The following is a 16,114-nucleotide window of genomic DNA, read 5'->3' as shown; positions in this document are numbered from 1 at the left end:
GAGCAACTGTATTTCCATGATATCTAGGTTTACAACAATGATGATGCTCAAGCTATGTAATTAGGGATTGAGTGAGCCTTTTTAATGCCTTTCTCCATCTTGATTGGCACTCTAGTATAGGAGGGATATCAAAAGAAGGGGTAAAGGGAGTGACCATAGAAGAGATGGACGCCTTCCATGTAACTTCATTGAATCACATTATATCTGTGAGACTAACATCATCATCTTTGCAGGTTTAGTTATATTTGTTCAACAAGTTTGAATAGTTTTGATTCCAGCAGATCAGATATGAAAATGCATTAAAGATCTAGATCCTCTTGGAATTGAAGGAGAGATTGATTTATCTTCATAGTTGGTTGAAGAAGTAAGGCATTTTATTTTTTCTTCTTCACCCAGCAAAGGTTGTGTTTCTGTGACTTTGCAAGGAAAACTTATCCCTACACAAAATGCCTTTTACAGTTAATAAAAATTTGCATTTAGTATTACAGTGTTACATTGGAGGAAATATTCTAAGAAAATCATTATTGTTTTCAATGTATAGCTTGGTAAAGTTAAACTAAATCCCCTAACAATATCAAAGTAATTATGTTTCCATCTACAGACTTAATTCTTCCAGTTGCTGTGCATAAAAATAGAAGTGCTATTATTTGGAAAGCAAAAGCTCTTTCCCGGATTAATCAAGGTCAAGAAAAATTATTTTTTTCTTGTGCTTCAATAAATATTGTTATGTTATGTATATATAACCCTCATCTATTTTCTGTTTACTGTGTCTGTCTTGTTTGAAATCATGGAAAACTGGAATACCACTTCAGATTTCATTCTCCTAGGACTCCTTAATCACACAGGAGCCCACCAATTTCTCTTTGTGTTGGTTCTGATAACTGCCTTCACCTCTTTTGTGGGCAATGCCCTCATGTTTCTCCTGATTCTCCTGGACTCTGGGCTTCACAGGCCTATGTACTTCCTATTGAGCCAACTCTCCCTCATGGACATGATACTGGTAATCACCATTGTGCCTAAAATGGCTGCTGACTATTTGACCGGCAGGATGTTCATCTCCCAAGTCGGCTGTGGGTTTCAGATCTTCTTCTTCCTCACTTTGGAAGGGGGCGAATGCTTCCTCTTAGCAGCCATGTCCTATGACCGCTATGTTGCTATTTGCCATCCACTGAGATACCCAGTCCTCATGAGCTGGCAATTATGCTTAAGAATGACCTTGGGATCGTGGTTCCTTGGTGCAGCAGATGGGCTCATGCAGGCTGCTGCTACCCTGAACTTCTCATTTTGCAGGACACATGAGATTGATCACTTCTTTTGTGAGGCCCCCTCTCTGGTGCGTTTGGCTTGTGCTGACACTTCTGTCTTTGAGTATGCTATGTATGTGTGCTGCGTGTTAATGCTCCTAGTCCCCATTTCCCTCATCTTGATTTCCTATAGTCTCATTCTTGCCGCTGTTCTCCAGATGTGTTCTAATGAAGCCCGCAAGAAGGCTTTTACTACTTGCTCCTCACATATTTCCGTGGTGGGACTGTTTTTTGGAGCAGCCATTTTTACCTACATGAGACCAAAATCCTTTAGGTCAGCTAACCATGATAAGATTGTGTCAGCATTTTATACCATCTTCACCCCTGTTCTAAACCCCCTCATCTATAGTCTGAGGAACAGTGAGGTCAAGGGAGCTCTGAGAAAGTGTATGGATCAGTGTGCTGCCTTAAGTCATGATTAAGATTACATTGATTATCCCCAGAGTTCACGGCTATAAAAAGTGATTGTGTAAAATTTCTTTGAGAAAGATTATATAGCCATTATATCTCTGTGTGTTATTTTTATTTTACTTTGGAATGTGTACAGATGTCCATATTTTGGTATCATTTATTAGGCTGTCATCAACAAATCAGACTGAGGATTGTTAAAAATCTGCTAATAAAAAATTCTTATTTGCATTTCTCTGATAATGAGTGATGTTGAGCATCTTTTCATGTGTTTGTTAGCCATCTGTATGTCTTCTTTGGAGAAATGTCTATTTAGTTCTTTGGCCCATTTTTTGATTGGGTCATTTATTTTTCTGGTTGGCTGCGATCCAAAAGTCTACAAATAATAAATGCTGGAGAGGGTGTGGAGAAAAGGGAACCCTCTTACACTGTTGGTGGGAATGCAAACTAGTACAGCCACTATGGAGAACAGTGTGGAGACTCCTTAAAAAACTGGAAATAGAACTGCCTTATGATCCAGCAATCCCACTGCTGGGCATACACACTGAGGAAACCAGAAGGGAAAGAGACACATGTACCCCAATGTTCATCGCAGCACTGTTTATAATAGCCAGGACATGGAAGCAACCTAGATGTCCATCAGCAGATGAATGGATAAGAAAGCAGTGGTACATATACACAATGGAGTATTACTCAGCCATTAAAAAGAATACATTTGAATCAGTTCTAATGAGGTGGATGAAACTGGAGCCTATTATACAGAGTGAAGTAAGCCAGAAAGAAAAACACCAATACAGTATACTAATGCATATATATGGAATTTAGAAAGATGGTAACAATAACCCGGTGTACGAGACAGCAAAAGAGACACTGATGTATAGAACAGTCTTATGGACTCTGTGGGAGAGGGAGAGGGTGGGAAGATTTGGGAGAATGCCATTGAAACATGTAAAATATCACGTAAGAAACGAGTTGCCAGTCCAGGTTCAATGCACGATACTGGATGCTTGGGGCTAGAGCACTGGGACGACCCAGAGGGATGGTATGGGGAGGGAGGAGGGAGGAGGGTTCAGGATGGGGAACACATGTATACCTGTGGCGGATTCATTTTTATATTTGGCAAAACTAATACAATTATGTAAAGTTTAAAAATAAAATAAAATAAAAAAAAATTCTTATGAAATGTTTCCACACCACATTTCATGATAAATGTTTTTTTTTCAAATAATGAACAAAGTAGTCAAACAATATTGAAGTTTGTTGTTGTTTTTGAATTGAGGTATAATTTATAAACAATAGAATATTCATATCTGAAGGGTGCCTTTCAATAAGTTTCAGAAGCACATGTGCTGGTAACTTATACCCAGTAGCAAGAGACAAAATTTTCACAAGATCAAAAAATGCCCCTTATGCCCTTTTCCAATGAAACTCCTCAACCCAGAGACAAACACTGGTCTGCTTTGTATCTCTGTTAGTTTAACCTAATCTAGTATCCCATATAAGTGAAAATACAGTAGATATTTTTCTTTTATCTTATATCTTTCTCTCAACTTAATATGTTTTTAAAGAATTACATGCAATTTTATATCTATCAATAGTTTTTTTTTTTTCAATTGCTAAGTAGTGGTTCCTTGTATCACCATTTATTTATTCACTACCCTAATGATATTCATCTGGGCTATTTTCACTCTGGAATGTTATTGCTCAAGTTGCTTTTAATCTTTTTTTTATATGTTATCATATATATATATATATATATATGTATGTATTATATATTTTACTTTTTTGGTAGATGCATGAATTACCTTTTAGTAATCTGCTTTCAAAGTGGATGTTTGACTTTAAACTCCCACTAGCAAAGCACATGAATAGCAGTTTCTCCAAATTAGTGGCAATTGCATGTGTTACTAACCTTTTGTGTTTATTGTAATTAATGTTATAATTCATTTGAGTTTGATTTTCATTTCCCTTATGTGAAACAATGCTGCATACTTTTATATTAGCTTATTGCCTATTTGTATCTCTTTCTTTGTGAATGATTCATTCAGATGTTGAAAATAAAAACAAAGATAGCTGCTTCTAAAGCAAAACAATCTAGTTGTTTACTGATAGACAACACATACTGTTCAATGGAATATTTGATTTTTTAAATAAAATTATATTGGTTTACTTATTAAAAGATTTCTCATACTGTGTTTCCTTTCAGTTTTTTAAGATTAACTGTTTTCATTGTACTGGATATGTATATGCTGAATATCTTCTACCTTCTCCACTGGACTGGGACTCTAGGCTTCTTTATTTTAATTATGTACTGTAACAAAATATTTCAATTACGTTGGTGGAATCATATTATTGGAAATACAAATTTTCGCTAGTATACAGTACTCTTTACCCAAAGAAAGAATATAAAAAAATAGATTATGATATTTGTGTTTTGCTGTTCAAGGTATTGTGTACAAAAATAATAATCATTAGTTAATCTATGAAAGAAAGGAAAATTTTATTTTAGTCAACCTAAGGATTATAACCTATGGGACAGACTCTCAGAGAGCTCTGAGAACTGTTCAGATCAGGTAAGAGAGAAGGTCAATATATATGTGATCTTTATGAAGGGATATATGCAATCAAGCACACATCTTGGTAGACAGTTACTACTATTTGTAAGGGACAGACATTTTCAATAAGGGTTTTAGTACTCTTCTAATTATTGAAAAATGCAAGAAATTGAGTTCATAAAATTTTTTCCTGGAAAAAAATTGTAACTATATAAAGGCCAACTCTAACAGTTTTCCCAGAGCACAAAATCCCACATCCTGATCTTCACCCTGAACAGAGTTCAGGTTGTATTGTAGGGTCAGCAACCTCAGTGGTTAATGACTTGATTCTCACAGAACTTAATGGTGAGAAAGAGTCTCTTTTTTATAATCCCTTCCCTCTCAGTATTACTTTTGACAAAATATGGGGAGGCACTTTATAACCAATTTGTCTCACATTGCTAGGAATGCTCATTCTTATGTTAGTCAAGATTTTGTTGTTTGGCCACTCAATGTGCTATTATTGCATTAGACCTTTTTAACAGTAGGCAAAGTCTTCTGGACTGTTTATCTTCCTCTTGTGTTATTATGTCCAGAAAATGGTTCACACTATTATTTATTCCTATATTTAGAGTTATAATACTACGATCATTGATCTTATACAACTATATATTTGCCCAATTGTTTCAAGTTACCTAGTCATCATTATTTTATCAGAGGCACAGTCACACATTTGGTAACGCAAGAAACAATTATTTTATAATATAGGCAGAATATAAGTGACAGAGCTAATAACATTTATAAGGTCATGAGAAAGTATTCAAGCTAAGAACTTCCATTAGATGTGATCTTATATTTCCCCAGTCATATGTTCTACTCTTTTCTGCACCAAAGGCAATGGCACCCCACTCCAGTACTCTTGCCTGGAAAATCCCATGGATGGAGGACCCTGGTGGGCCGCAGTCCATGGGGTCGCTAAGAGTCGGACACGACTGAGCGACTTCAATTTCACTTTTCACTTTCATGCATTGGAGAAGGAAATGGCAACCCACTCCAGTGTTCTTGCCTGGAGAATCCCAGGGACGGGGGAGTCCTGGTGGGCTGCCGTCTATGGGGTCGCACAGAGTTGGACACGACTGAAGCGACTTAGCAGCAGCAACTATCTTTAAGGGAAACAAATTTTGGCATTTTATACAAAGTTCATCAAAGATATTATATCTACATGCACAAGATGAATGGTAGGTCATCATGACACATTACAGATTGGGAAAGAAACGTTATCATCTAAAAAGTTACATTGCTGGCATCAGAAGAAGAAAAACTGATCTTTATGTTTGAGCAGGTATTTCTGCCTTTGAGGAGGTTTGATGAATACATAATGCTGGGGGGTTGGGAGGAGATCCAAACGGGCACAGAAAATCTTTATGTCCAAATTTTTCTTGTCTTGCCTTAAAATAGGAATCTTATTTTGTTAGTTTATTCCTTTTTTGTCTCCTGCTAAGTGAATACACACCTATAATAATTTTCAGCCAAGAAATTTGACAAATGTAAAGAGGCCTTTGGTTTTACAAAGAAAATAGTTACAGGTATCAATATACATTTGTTAATACATCTACATATTTGCAAATATGTAAGCAGTCACTTCCAAAAATAAAACAATTAAATATAAAGATAACTGTAATACAATAATTTAAAATAACTTCTTTAGAAATTCTTTTTTATTTTTTAAAGGTTCCATTTTTGTTGAACCTGAATCCCAACTTTCACAACTTTTTCTTTTTTTGAATAACACTTTTGTACAAATTGTTTACTCAGTCTCACACGAATTAAAAGGAAGTATGGTCTAAAGATGACAATATCAAGGAGAATGGCACAAAGTCAATTCTACAGGTCCCTGGGGTCTTCCGGAAGTGGTACCCAGAGATTTAGAAGAAAGGTTAGTTGCTGAATTTACCTTAAACCTGAATACCATGTTTAAGAAATGAAATTTAGCCCTTTTATTGTATTTAAACCTTGCTTGTTTTGCTAAACACAGCCATATTTTGATCAAAAGATAATTTCATAAAATAATTTATTTCCAGGATCCCTTTAAGGTACAACATCATAAAATAACTATAACCACAATGATAAAATTAAACATAAACTAGCTTTTTATTCATGGATTACTTTGTGATGCATTTTGCTTAACATTCTGCCTTCATTTTCTTATTTTAATTATTGTCATAACCTTACGAAGAAGTTTCAGTGTTAGCTTTCATGTTTGAAAAATAGAGAGGTTTATTGGGGGGAAAATTCATGGTCTGCTTTTACACAGATCTGAACTCAGTTGTCTGATTTTAGAAAGTTTATACTCAAGGAAGGATCAGTTTTAGAAGTAGGACCGTAGACACACCTACCGGTCCACAATACAGATATGTATGTGAAATAGCCATCCTTTGTCTTTCATAAAAAAGTAAGATATTGCTGAATGAAGTCCTTATTTGGTAAAACAGTTGAAGTTTGTGAAGAAACACTACTTTAGATGATGAGTTCTGGGGCAAGAACTTCAGGACTTGAAAGTCTGGATGATCTGTAAAAATGTTGAACTGCTGCTTAATTTATGTGCACCCCATGAAGTACTTTGTTGATTAAATAATAATTGTGACACGTTAATAAATAAAAGATGCTTAAATTTTCTCTGCCATCTAAAGTTGCTCAATAATTTTTGTTGTCAAAATAATAATGTGTGATACAGGCACATCAGCTAAAAGTTTTTTTGATACATTTACATACATATCCCAGTTTATTTGGTGATCATTTAATTAATCATGAACCTATTAAAAACTAAAATAGGTAAAATCATTTAGGTGAAGTGAATCCATCTTTTTAACCTGTCTCTCTGTAACAGACCATCTGTGGAATAATCAGTTTCATCTGTTGATGGACAAACTCCCAGGGGACTTTCAGTGCAGTAGCAAGTGAGGACTAGCAAGTAGCCTGTCCTGGAGCTTCTGCCTATGTAAGCGACAGACTATACACAGAAACCTTAACAGACAGTGAATTCTTCAGCCTTTAAGAGTAGAAGTAAAATGTGCTAAGAAAAAAATGAATAATGGGAAAGATGTCAGAGAAGGCATTCCCTCCTCTCTTTGTTAAATGTTTAATCTCACTTTATACAAGCAATGCTGATATAAACTAATCCCTCATCCCTATGACACAAGGGGTCTTCTGCTATACCTGGAGGAAAACCTGGTCTGTCTCAGTGCCCCTACTTTCTTCCTCAGAAATTATTTAATCATGCTACCTTTAATTCCTTTTTTGGCTGTCCCATGGGAACACAGTTTTCTGTGTTGCCTTAGCAAAAAGGTGGTTGCTTTCTATTCCAGAAGCCACAATAAGCAATACTATGAAGTTAGATGTCATGTCAACTTCTCCTTGTCTCTCTCAAACCATTTGTACCCCATGTCTCTGCAAACCCTTGGCTACACTGAAGCAAATGCTTGGAATGAGGCATCACGCCTTGTCTCTTATTCACTCTGGAAGAAGTGATGTTGAAGCACACACTTGAATGAGGTAAGAAAAGACCAGGCATCACTGAGGAGAGTGTCACCTATAGTCTATGAGGCACCAGTCAGGCTAATGTGTTAGATGTAAAAAGACTAAGCAAGAATGTCCTATTCTAGGTAGTAGGAGCCTGGTAAAGGAATGACATGGGATGTGGATCTTGAGGAGACTTCAGGGACCAGGTTAAGAAGGAATGCATAGATTATGTTCAATATGCAGAGAGTACAATTAAGCACAAACATTGAAAATGTAGAGTAAACATGCTATATTGACAGACATGTCTACTTCTGAATAAGAAAGAAAAATAAGGAAGAGAGGTATAAGTAGAGCAAGGTAGATTCCATGGAAGGTGAATTTAACATAAACTCTTAGAGCGAAAAACCTCAAAGCCCTTAGAAATAGTGAGGAAGAATGTGTATGTGGAAGAAAGTATATGGGTGTGGGCAAAGACACATGAAACCAGGATATATATATATATATATATAAGTTTCTTCACTGGATATAGGAACTAAAGATGCAATTTTATTTTATCTTTATTTATTTATTTGCTTATTAGAATGTTCATGAGATGCAACACAGTGGAATATTTGAATTCTTGAAACTATTTTAGGAAGAATAACTTAAACCAGGCCAAAAATGCATTTATGTGCATGTATTTATGTGTCTGTAGTTTATTTGCTTGTTTAGTTGCAAAGTCATTTTCAACTCTTTTGCAACCTCATTGACTGTAACCTGCCAGGCTTCTCTATATACATACCAGCTCAGTTCAGTCACTCAGTCATGTCTGATTGTTTGTGAGCCCATGAACTGCAGCACACCAGGCTTCCCAATCCATTACCAATTCCCAGAGCTTGCTCAAACTCATATCCATCGAGTTGGTGAGGCCATTCAACCATCTCATCCTCTGTCGTCCCCTTCTCCTCCTGCATTCAATCTTTCCCAACATCAGGGTCTTTTCCAGTGCGTCAGTTCTTTGCATCAAGTGGAAAAAGTATTGGAACTTCAGCTTCAGCATCAATCCTTCCAATGAATATTCAGGACTAATTTCGTTTATGATGGACTTGTTGGGTCTCCTTGCAGTCCAAGGGACTCTCAAGAATTTTTTCCAATGCCACAGTTCAAAAGCATCAATTCTTCAGTGCTCAGCTTTCTTTATAGTCCAACTCTTACATCCATACATGACTGCTGGAAAAACCATAGCTTTAACTAGACAGACTTTATTGGAAGAGTAATGTCTCTGCTTTTTAATATGCTAAGTTGGTCATAGCATTTCTTCCAAAGAGAAAGCATCTTTTAATTTCATGGCTGCAGTAACCATCTGCAGTGATTTAGAGCTCAAGAAAATAAACTTTGTCACTGTTTCCATTGTTTCCCCATCTATTTGCCATGAATTGATGGGACCAGATGCAATGATCTTAGTTTTCTGAATGTTGATCTTAGTTTTCTGAATGTTGAGCCAACATTTTCACTCTCCTCTTTCACTTTCATCAAGAGGCTCTTTAGTTCTTCTTCACTTTCTGCCATAAAGGTGGTGTCATCATCATATCTGAGGTTATTGATATTTCTTCCAGCAATCTTGATTCCAGCTTGTGCTTCATCCAGCCTGGCATCTTGCATGAATTACTCTGTACATAAGTACATTAAATAAAAAGGGTGACAACATACAGCCTTGACGTACTCCTTTCCCAATTTGGAACCACCTCTTGTTCCATGTCCACTTCAAACTGTTGTTTCTTGGCCTGCATACAGATTTCTCAGGAGGCAGGTAAAATGATCTGGTATTTCCATCTCTTGAAGAATTTCCCACAGTCTGTTGTGATCCACACAGTCAAAGGCTTTGGTGTAGTCAATACAGCAGAAGTAGATGTATTTCTGGAACTCTTTTATTTTTTCAATGCTCCAAATGAATGTTGGCAATTTGATCTCTGGTTCCTCTGCCTTTTCTTAACTCAACTTGAACTTCTCGCAGTTCAAATTTCAGGTACTGTTGAAGACTGGCTTGGAGAATTTTGAACATTACTTTGCTAGTACGTCAGATGAGTGCAATTGTGACATAGTTTGAACATTCTTTGACATTGCCTTTCTTTGGGATTGGAATGAAAACTGATCTTTTCCAGTCCTGTGGCCACTGATGAGTTTTCCAAATTTGCTACAATATTGAGTGTGGCACTTTAACATCATCTTTTAGGGTTTGAAATGGCTCAACTGGAATTCCATCACCTCTGCTAGCTTTGTTTGTAGCGATGCTTCCTAAGGCCCACTTGACTTCACACTCCAGGATGTCTGGCTCTAGGTGAATGATCACACCATCATGGTCATCTGGGTCCTGAAGATCTTTTTTTGTATAGTATTCTTTTTCAGATTATATCACATTATAGGTTATTGCATGGTATTGAATATCATTTTCTGTGCTATACAGGAGGTACTTGTTGGTTATCTGTGGTTATCTACTGTATATAGAGTAAGCAGTGTGTGTATATTAATCCCAAACTCTTGATTTCTCCTTCCCTGATTTCCCCTTTTGGCAACCATAGGTTTGTTTTCCATGAATGTGAGTCTGTTTTTATTTTGTAAACAAGTTCACTTGTATTACTTTTTTTTTTTTTTTTTTAGATTCTGTGTATAAATGGGCTTCCCAGGTGGTGCTAATGGTAAAGAACCCACCTGCTCATGCAGGAGACATAAAAGATGTGAGTTCGATCCCAGAGTTGAGGAAGATCCCCTGTAGGAGGGCATGGTAACCTACTACAGTATTCTTGCCTGGAGAATCTCATGGACAGAGGAGCCTGGTGGGCTATGGTCCACACAGTCACAAAGAGTCAGGCACAATTAAAGCAATTTAGCATGCATGCATGTGTAAGTGATATCATATATTTGTCTTTCTTTGTCTGACTTACTTCACTTACTATAATAATCTAGGCCCACCCATGTTGCTGCAAATGTCATTATTTCATTCTTTTTTAAAGGCTGAGTAATATTCCATTATCTATTTCTCTACCTCTATATCTATTTATTATCTCTCTGTATATATCTGTATATATACTACAACTTCTGTATTCATTCATCTGTTTGTAAACATTTAGGTTGCTTCAATGTCTTGGTTATTATAATTAGTGCTGCAAGTGAACATTGGTGCACATGTATCTTTAAAAAAAAAAAAAATTCGTCTTTTCAGAATACATGGCCAGGAGCGAGATTGCTGGATCATATGGGAGTTATATTTTTAGTTTTTAAGGCACCTCCATACTATTCTTCATAGTGGTTGCTAACTTCTCCAGCATTTATTATTTATAGACTTTTTGATAATGGCCATTCTGACCAGTCCGAGGTGATATCTCATTGTGGTTTTGATTTGCATTTCTCTAATAATTACCTATGACAAGCATCTCTTCATGTACCCATCAGCCATATGCATGTCTTCTTGAAGAAATGTCTATTTAAGTCTTCTGTTCACTGTTTTTGTTTGTTTGTTTTGGATACTGAGCTGTATGAGCTATTTGTATGTTTTGGAACTAAATCCTTGCTGATCACATCATTTGTAAATATTTTCTCCCATTCAGTAGGTTGCTTTCTTGCTTTGTTTTTTATTTATGGCATAAAATCTTTTAAGTTTAATTAGGTCCCACTTGTTTCTTTCTGCTTTTGTTTTCATTACTGTAGGAGACAAAATTTAAAAAAAATATTACTTTGATTTATGTCAAAGAGTGTTCTGTCTATGGCTTCCCCTGCAAGGGCATGGGTTCCATACCTAGTAGGGGAACTAACTTCTTGCAAGTCACATGGTGCAGTTATAAATAAATAAAATCTTTAACAAAAGAGCAAACAAAATCTAAAGTCAGCAGAAGAAAGGGGGCAATGATCAAAGAGATAATAAATAAAATAGAGATTAAAAAGCAATAGAAAAATAAAACCAAGAACTTCATTTTTTTTTTTTGAAAGGATGAAGAAAATAAAAAACTCTGGCCAGGCTCACCAAGAAAAAAAAAAAAAATAGAGAGAGAGAGAAAGAATGCAAATAAACAAAATAAGAACTGAACGAGGAAAAATAGAAACTAATATCAGAGAAATAAAAAAAACATAAGATAATATTATAGAAAACTATAGGCCAACACGGAGAAGGCAATGGCACCCCACTCCATTACTCTTGCCTGGAAACTCCCATGGATGGAGGGGCCTGGCAGGGTGCAGTCCATGGTGTCGTGAAGAGTCGAACATGACTGAGTGACTTCACTTTCACTTTTCACTTCCATGCATTGGAAAAGGAAATGGCAAGCCACTTTAGCGTTCTTGCCTGGAGAATCCCGCACAGAGTCGGAGGCGACTGAAGCGACTTAGCAGCAGCAGCATAGGCCAACAAATTTGACAACCTAGAAGAAATGATCAAGTTTCTAGAAATATACAGTCCATCAAAACTGAATCAAGATACAATAGATAACCTGAACAGACTGATCACTAGAGGTGAAATAGAATTTGTCCTTAATAAAAGAATTCTTATAAACAAAAGTCTAGGACTGAATGGATTCACAGGGAAGTTATACACACATACAAAGTTTGCTATTCTTTATATTCTGCAATACTTTTATAATTTTTGTTCCTTGGCCATTCTAACTATGGTCCTACTTAACGACATTCACAAAGTTCATTCCCTGTGGACACTCTACTACCAGAAATTTAAATAATTATTTCCCCTAGTGTTTTCAAAGTCTCTAGTGAAAAATGTCTCTTTTATAAATAATTCATCCATATTCCTCCAACATAAACTAGTCACTGTCTCATCCTGACCCTCTACATTTCCCTTTACCTTTTCTTCACATATAGTGGAATCATTTGTTTATCCTCACATAAAGTGGTACACATCTTTGTGTGTGTTTCTGTCTCTCTATTCTTGAATAAACATAATTTGCAAGCCTACTTTTATATATGAAAAAGACTTAGTGTTTATATATTTGTTGAATAAATGAATAGAACTTATATAGATTAGCTTACTAGTCAGCAAATATCACACCTTTCTGACACATACAGTTATGATGTGTGCATATAAGGTGTGTGTTTTCTTGATCCCTTGACACTGGCCTTGACCAAGTGACTTGACTAATAGAATATGGATGAATTTGGGGGTATGATAGCCAAAGCTTATCCTGTAAGTTTGAAATTCTACCATGAAGTGAGCATTCCCTGACTGAGATTTGGACTCTGTAAGCCAACTAAAATAGAGTTCCAGGGGCAAAAACTGATTGTTTGATGTAAACAGTAATTTCATTCTTCATGGTTACTTTATGAACATGTATTCAACAAGATTGCAATTTGGTCAGGTGTTATTTTGAGAATTCTGATAAAAAACTATTTCTTAAATTTATGACAAATACCTGAATAGCATATTGTATCTGTTTAGTCCTGAAGTCATGTCCAACTCTTTTGCGACCTTATGGACTGTGGCCACCAGACTTTCTGTCTATGGAATTTCCCAGGCAAGGTGCTGGAGTGGGTTGCCATTTCATTCTCCAAGGATTCTTCTGACTCAGGGACCTAACTTGCGTCTTCTACATTGGCAAGAGAATTCTTTACCGCTGAGCCACCTGGGAAGTCCAGAGTAGCATATTGTAAGGCATTGTAAATTGAAGAAGTGTAAATTGAAGAGCTGCTTTTATACTTTTCCAGCCATATTACCCATGCTTAGAATGAAATTTAGACTAATAAAAATAGAAAAGAAAAATTAATTAATTATATTGTCATTTCACTGAATAAAACCATGTGCTATATCTGGAAGGCTGAACATCTGTCTGTAATATCATACAAATTTGAATTGCTTTAAATTATTTTCAAAATAAATTTTAACTGAGTAATTATCAGATCATATGATATTAATGATGCTGATCTTGATACACACTCATTTCAAAACATTTGTACTCAAATTAAAAAAGATAAGCTTTCATTCCAATCTCAAAGACGGGTAATACCAAAGATTGTTCAAACGACTGTACAACTGGACTCATTTTACATGCTACTAAGGTTATGCTAAAAATCTTTCAAGCTAGGCTTTAGCAGTACATGAACTGAGAACTTGCAGATTTACAAGCTAGGTTTAAAAAAGGTAGAGGAACCAGAACTAAAGTTGCCAACATTCCTTGGATCATAGAGAAAGCAAGACAATTCCAGAAAAACATGTAATTCTGATTCATTGACTATGCTAAATATTTTGACTGTGTGGATCACAGGAAACTGGAAAATTATTAAAGAATACCAGTACAACAAGGCTGTACATTGTCATCCTGCTGATTTAATATATAGGCAGAGTACATCATGCAAAATGCCAGGCTGGGTGAATCTTAAGCCGGAATTAAGATTTCCAGAAGAAATATCAATGACTTCAGATATGCAGATGATACCACTCTAGTGGCAAAAAGTGAAGGGGAAGTAAAGAACCTCTTGATGAGGGTGAAAGAGGGTGAACAAACTGACTTAAAATTCAACATTCAAAAAACTAAGATCATGTCATCTGTCCCATCACTTCATGGCAAATAGAAGGGGAAAAGGTGGAAGCACCGACAGATTTTATTTTGGGGGGCTCCAAAATCACTGCAGATGATGACAGCAGCCATGAATTCAAAAGACATTTGATTTTTGGAAGGAAAGCTATGACAAAACTAGATAGCATGTTAAAAGGCAGGGACATCATTTTGCCATCAAAGGTCCATACAGTCAAAGCTATGGTTTTTCCAGTAGTCATGTACAGATGTGATAGCTGAACCATAAAGAAGGCTGAGTGCTGAAGAATTCATGCTTTTGAATAGTAGTGATGGAAAAGACTCCTGAGAGTCCCTTGGACAGCAAGGATATCAAACTAGTCAATCCTAAAGGAAATCAAACCTGAATATTCTTTGAAAGGACTGATGCTGAAGCTGAAGCTCCAATATTTTGGCCATCTGATGCAAGGAGCTAACTCATTGGAAAAATCCTGATGCTGGCAAAGATTGAAGGGAAAAGGAGAACTAGATGACAGAAGATGAGAGTTTATATAGCATCACTGATGTAATGAACATGAGCAAACTCTGGGAAACAAAGGAAGACAGAGGAGCCTGGCATGCTGCAATCCACAAGATTGCAGAGTCAGACATGATTTAGCAACTGAACAGCAACAATCTAGGTAATATAATGATTTACTCTACAAGGCATGACTCTAGAACAAGGAGAAAACAAAAATGTATCCTATGAAGAAATTATTTTGAAAGACTCATAAAATGTCTATAAACTGTTTAAATTTCACTGCACTTTATTTTATTTTTAATATTTTTATGTGGACTATGTTTTCCTAAAAATCTTATTGAATTCATTACAATATTGCACTAAATATTCCAGCAAATTTGGAAAACACAGCAGTGGCCACATGACTGGAAAAGATCAGTTTAAATTCCAATCCCAAAGAAGGCCATTATCAAAGAATGTTCAAACTACCACACAATTGCACTCATTTCACACGCTAGCAAAGTAATGCTCAAAATTCTCCAAGCCAGGCTTCAATAGAATGCTGATCAGTAAATTTCAGATGTTCAAGCTGGAAAAGTCAGAAGAACCAGAGATCAAATTGCCAATATTCATTGGATCATAGAAAAAAGCAAGAAAATTCCAGAAAAACATCTACTTCTGCTTCATGGACTGTGTGATACGCCTTTGACTGTGTGGATCACAACAGACTGTGGAAAATTCTTAAAGCGATGGGACTACCAGAACATCTTACCTGCCTCCTGAGAAACCTGTATGCAGGTCAAGAAGCAACAGATAGAATTAGACATGGAACAACAGACTGGTTCTAAATTGGGAAAGGAGTATGTCTAGGCTGTATGTTGTCACTATTTATTTAATTTATATGCAGAGTGCACCATGAAAAATGCCTGGCTGGATGAAGCACAAGATGGAATCAAGATTGCCAGGAGAAATATCAATAACCTCAGATATGCAGATGATGTCAACTTTATGGCAGAAAGCAAAGATCTAAAGAACCTCTTGAAGGTGAAAGAGGAGAGTGAAAAAGCTGGCTTAAACTCAACATTGTGAAAACTAAGATTATGACACCTGGTCCATCAGATCAGATCAGATCAGATCAGTCGCTCAGTCGTGTCTGACTCTTTGCGACCTCGTGAATCACAGCATGCCAGGCCTCCCTGTCCATCACCAACTCCCGGAGTTCACTCAGACTCACGTCCATTGAGTCAGTGATGCCATCCAGCCATCTCATCCTCTGTTGTCCCCTTCTCCTCCTGCCCCCAATCCCTCCCAGCATCAGAGTCTTTTCCAATGAGTCAACTCTTCGCATGAGGTGGCCAAAGT

General features: G+C 36.4%; 1 protein-coding gene across 1 annotated transcript; it reads left to right on the top strand.

The window, feature by feature from the left end:
- The first annotated feature begins 787 nt into the window (after positions 1-787).
- OR2T13 (olfactory receptor family 2 subfamily T member 13) lies at positions 788-1,726 on the top strand. The gene has a single exon (NM_001390518.1). It carries the CDS (start codon positions 788-790, stop codon positions 1,724-1,726), a length of 939 nt encoding a protein of 312 aa, NP_001377447.1.
- The last annotated feature ends 14,388 nt before the right edge of the window (positions 1,727-16,114 follow it).

The sequence above is a fragment of the Bos taurus genome, chromosome 8 (genome assembly GCF_002263795.3).
Source record: "Bos taurus isolate L1 Dominette 01449 registration number 42190680 breed Hereford chromosome 8, ARS-UCD2.0, whole genome shotgun sequence".
NCBI lineage: Eukaryota > Metazoa > Chordata > Mammalia > Artiodactyla > Bovidae > Bos > Bos taurus.
Note: the sequence above shows the minus strand (reverse complement) of the source record. Positions and strands in the feature narration are given on the sequence as shown.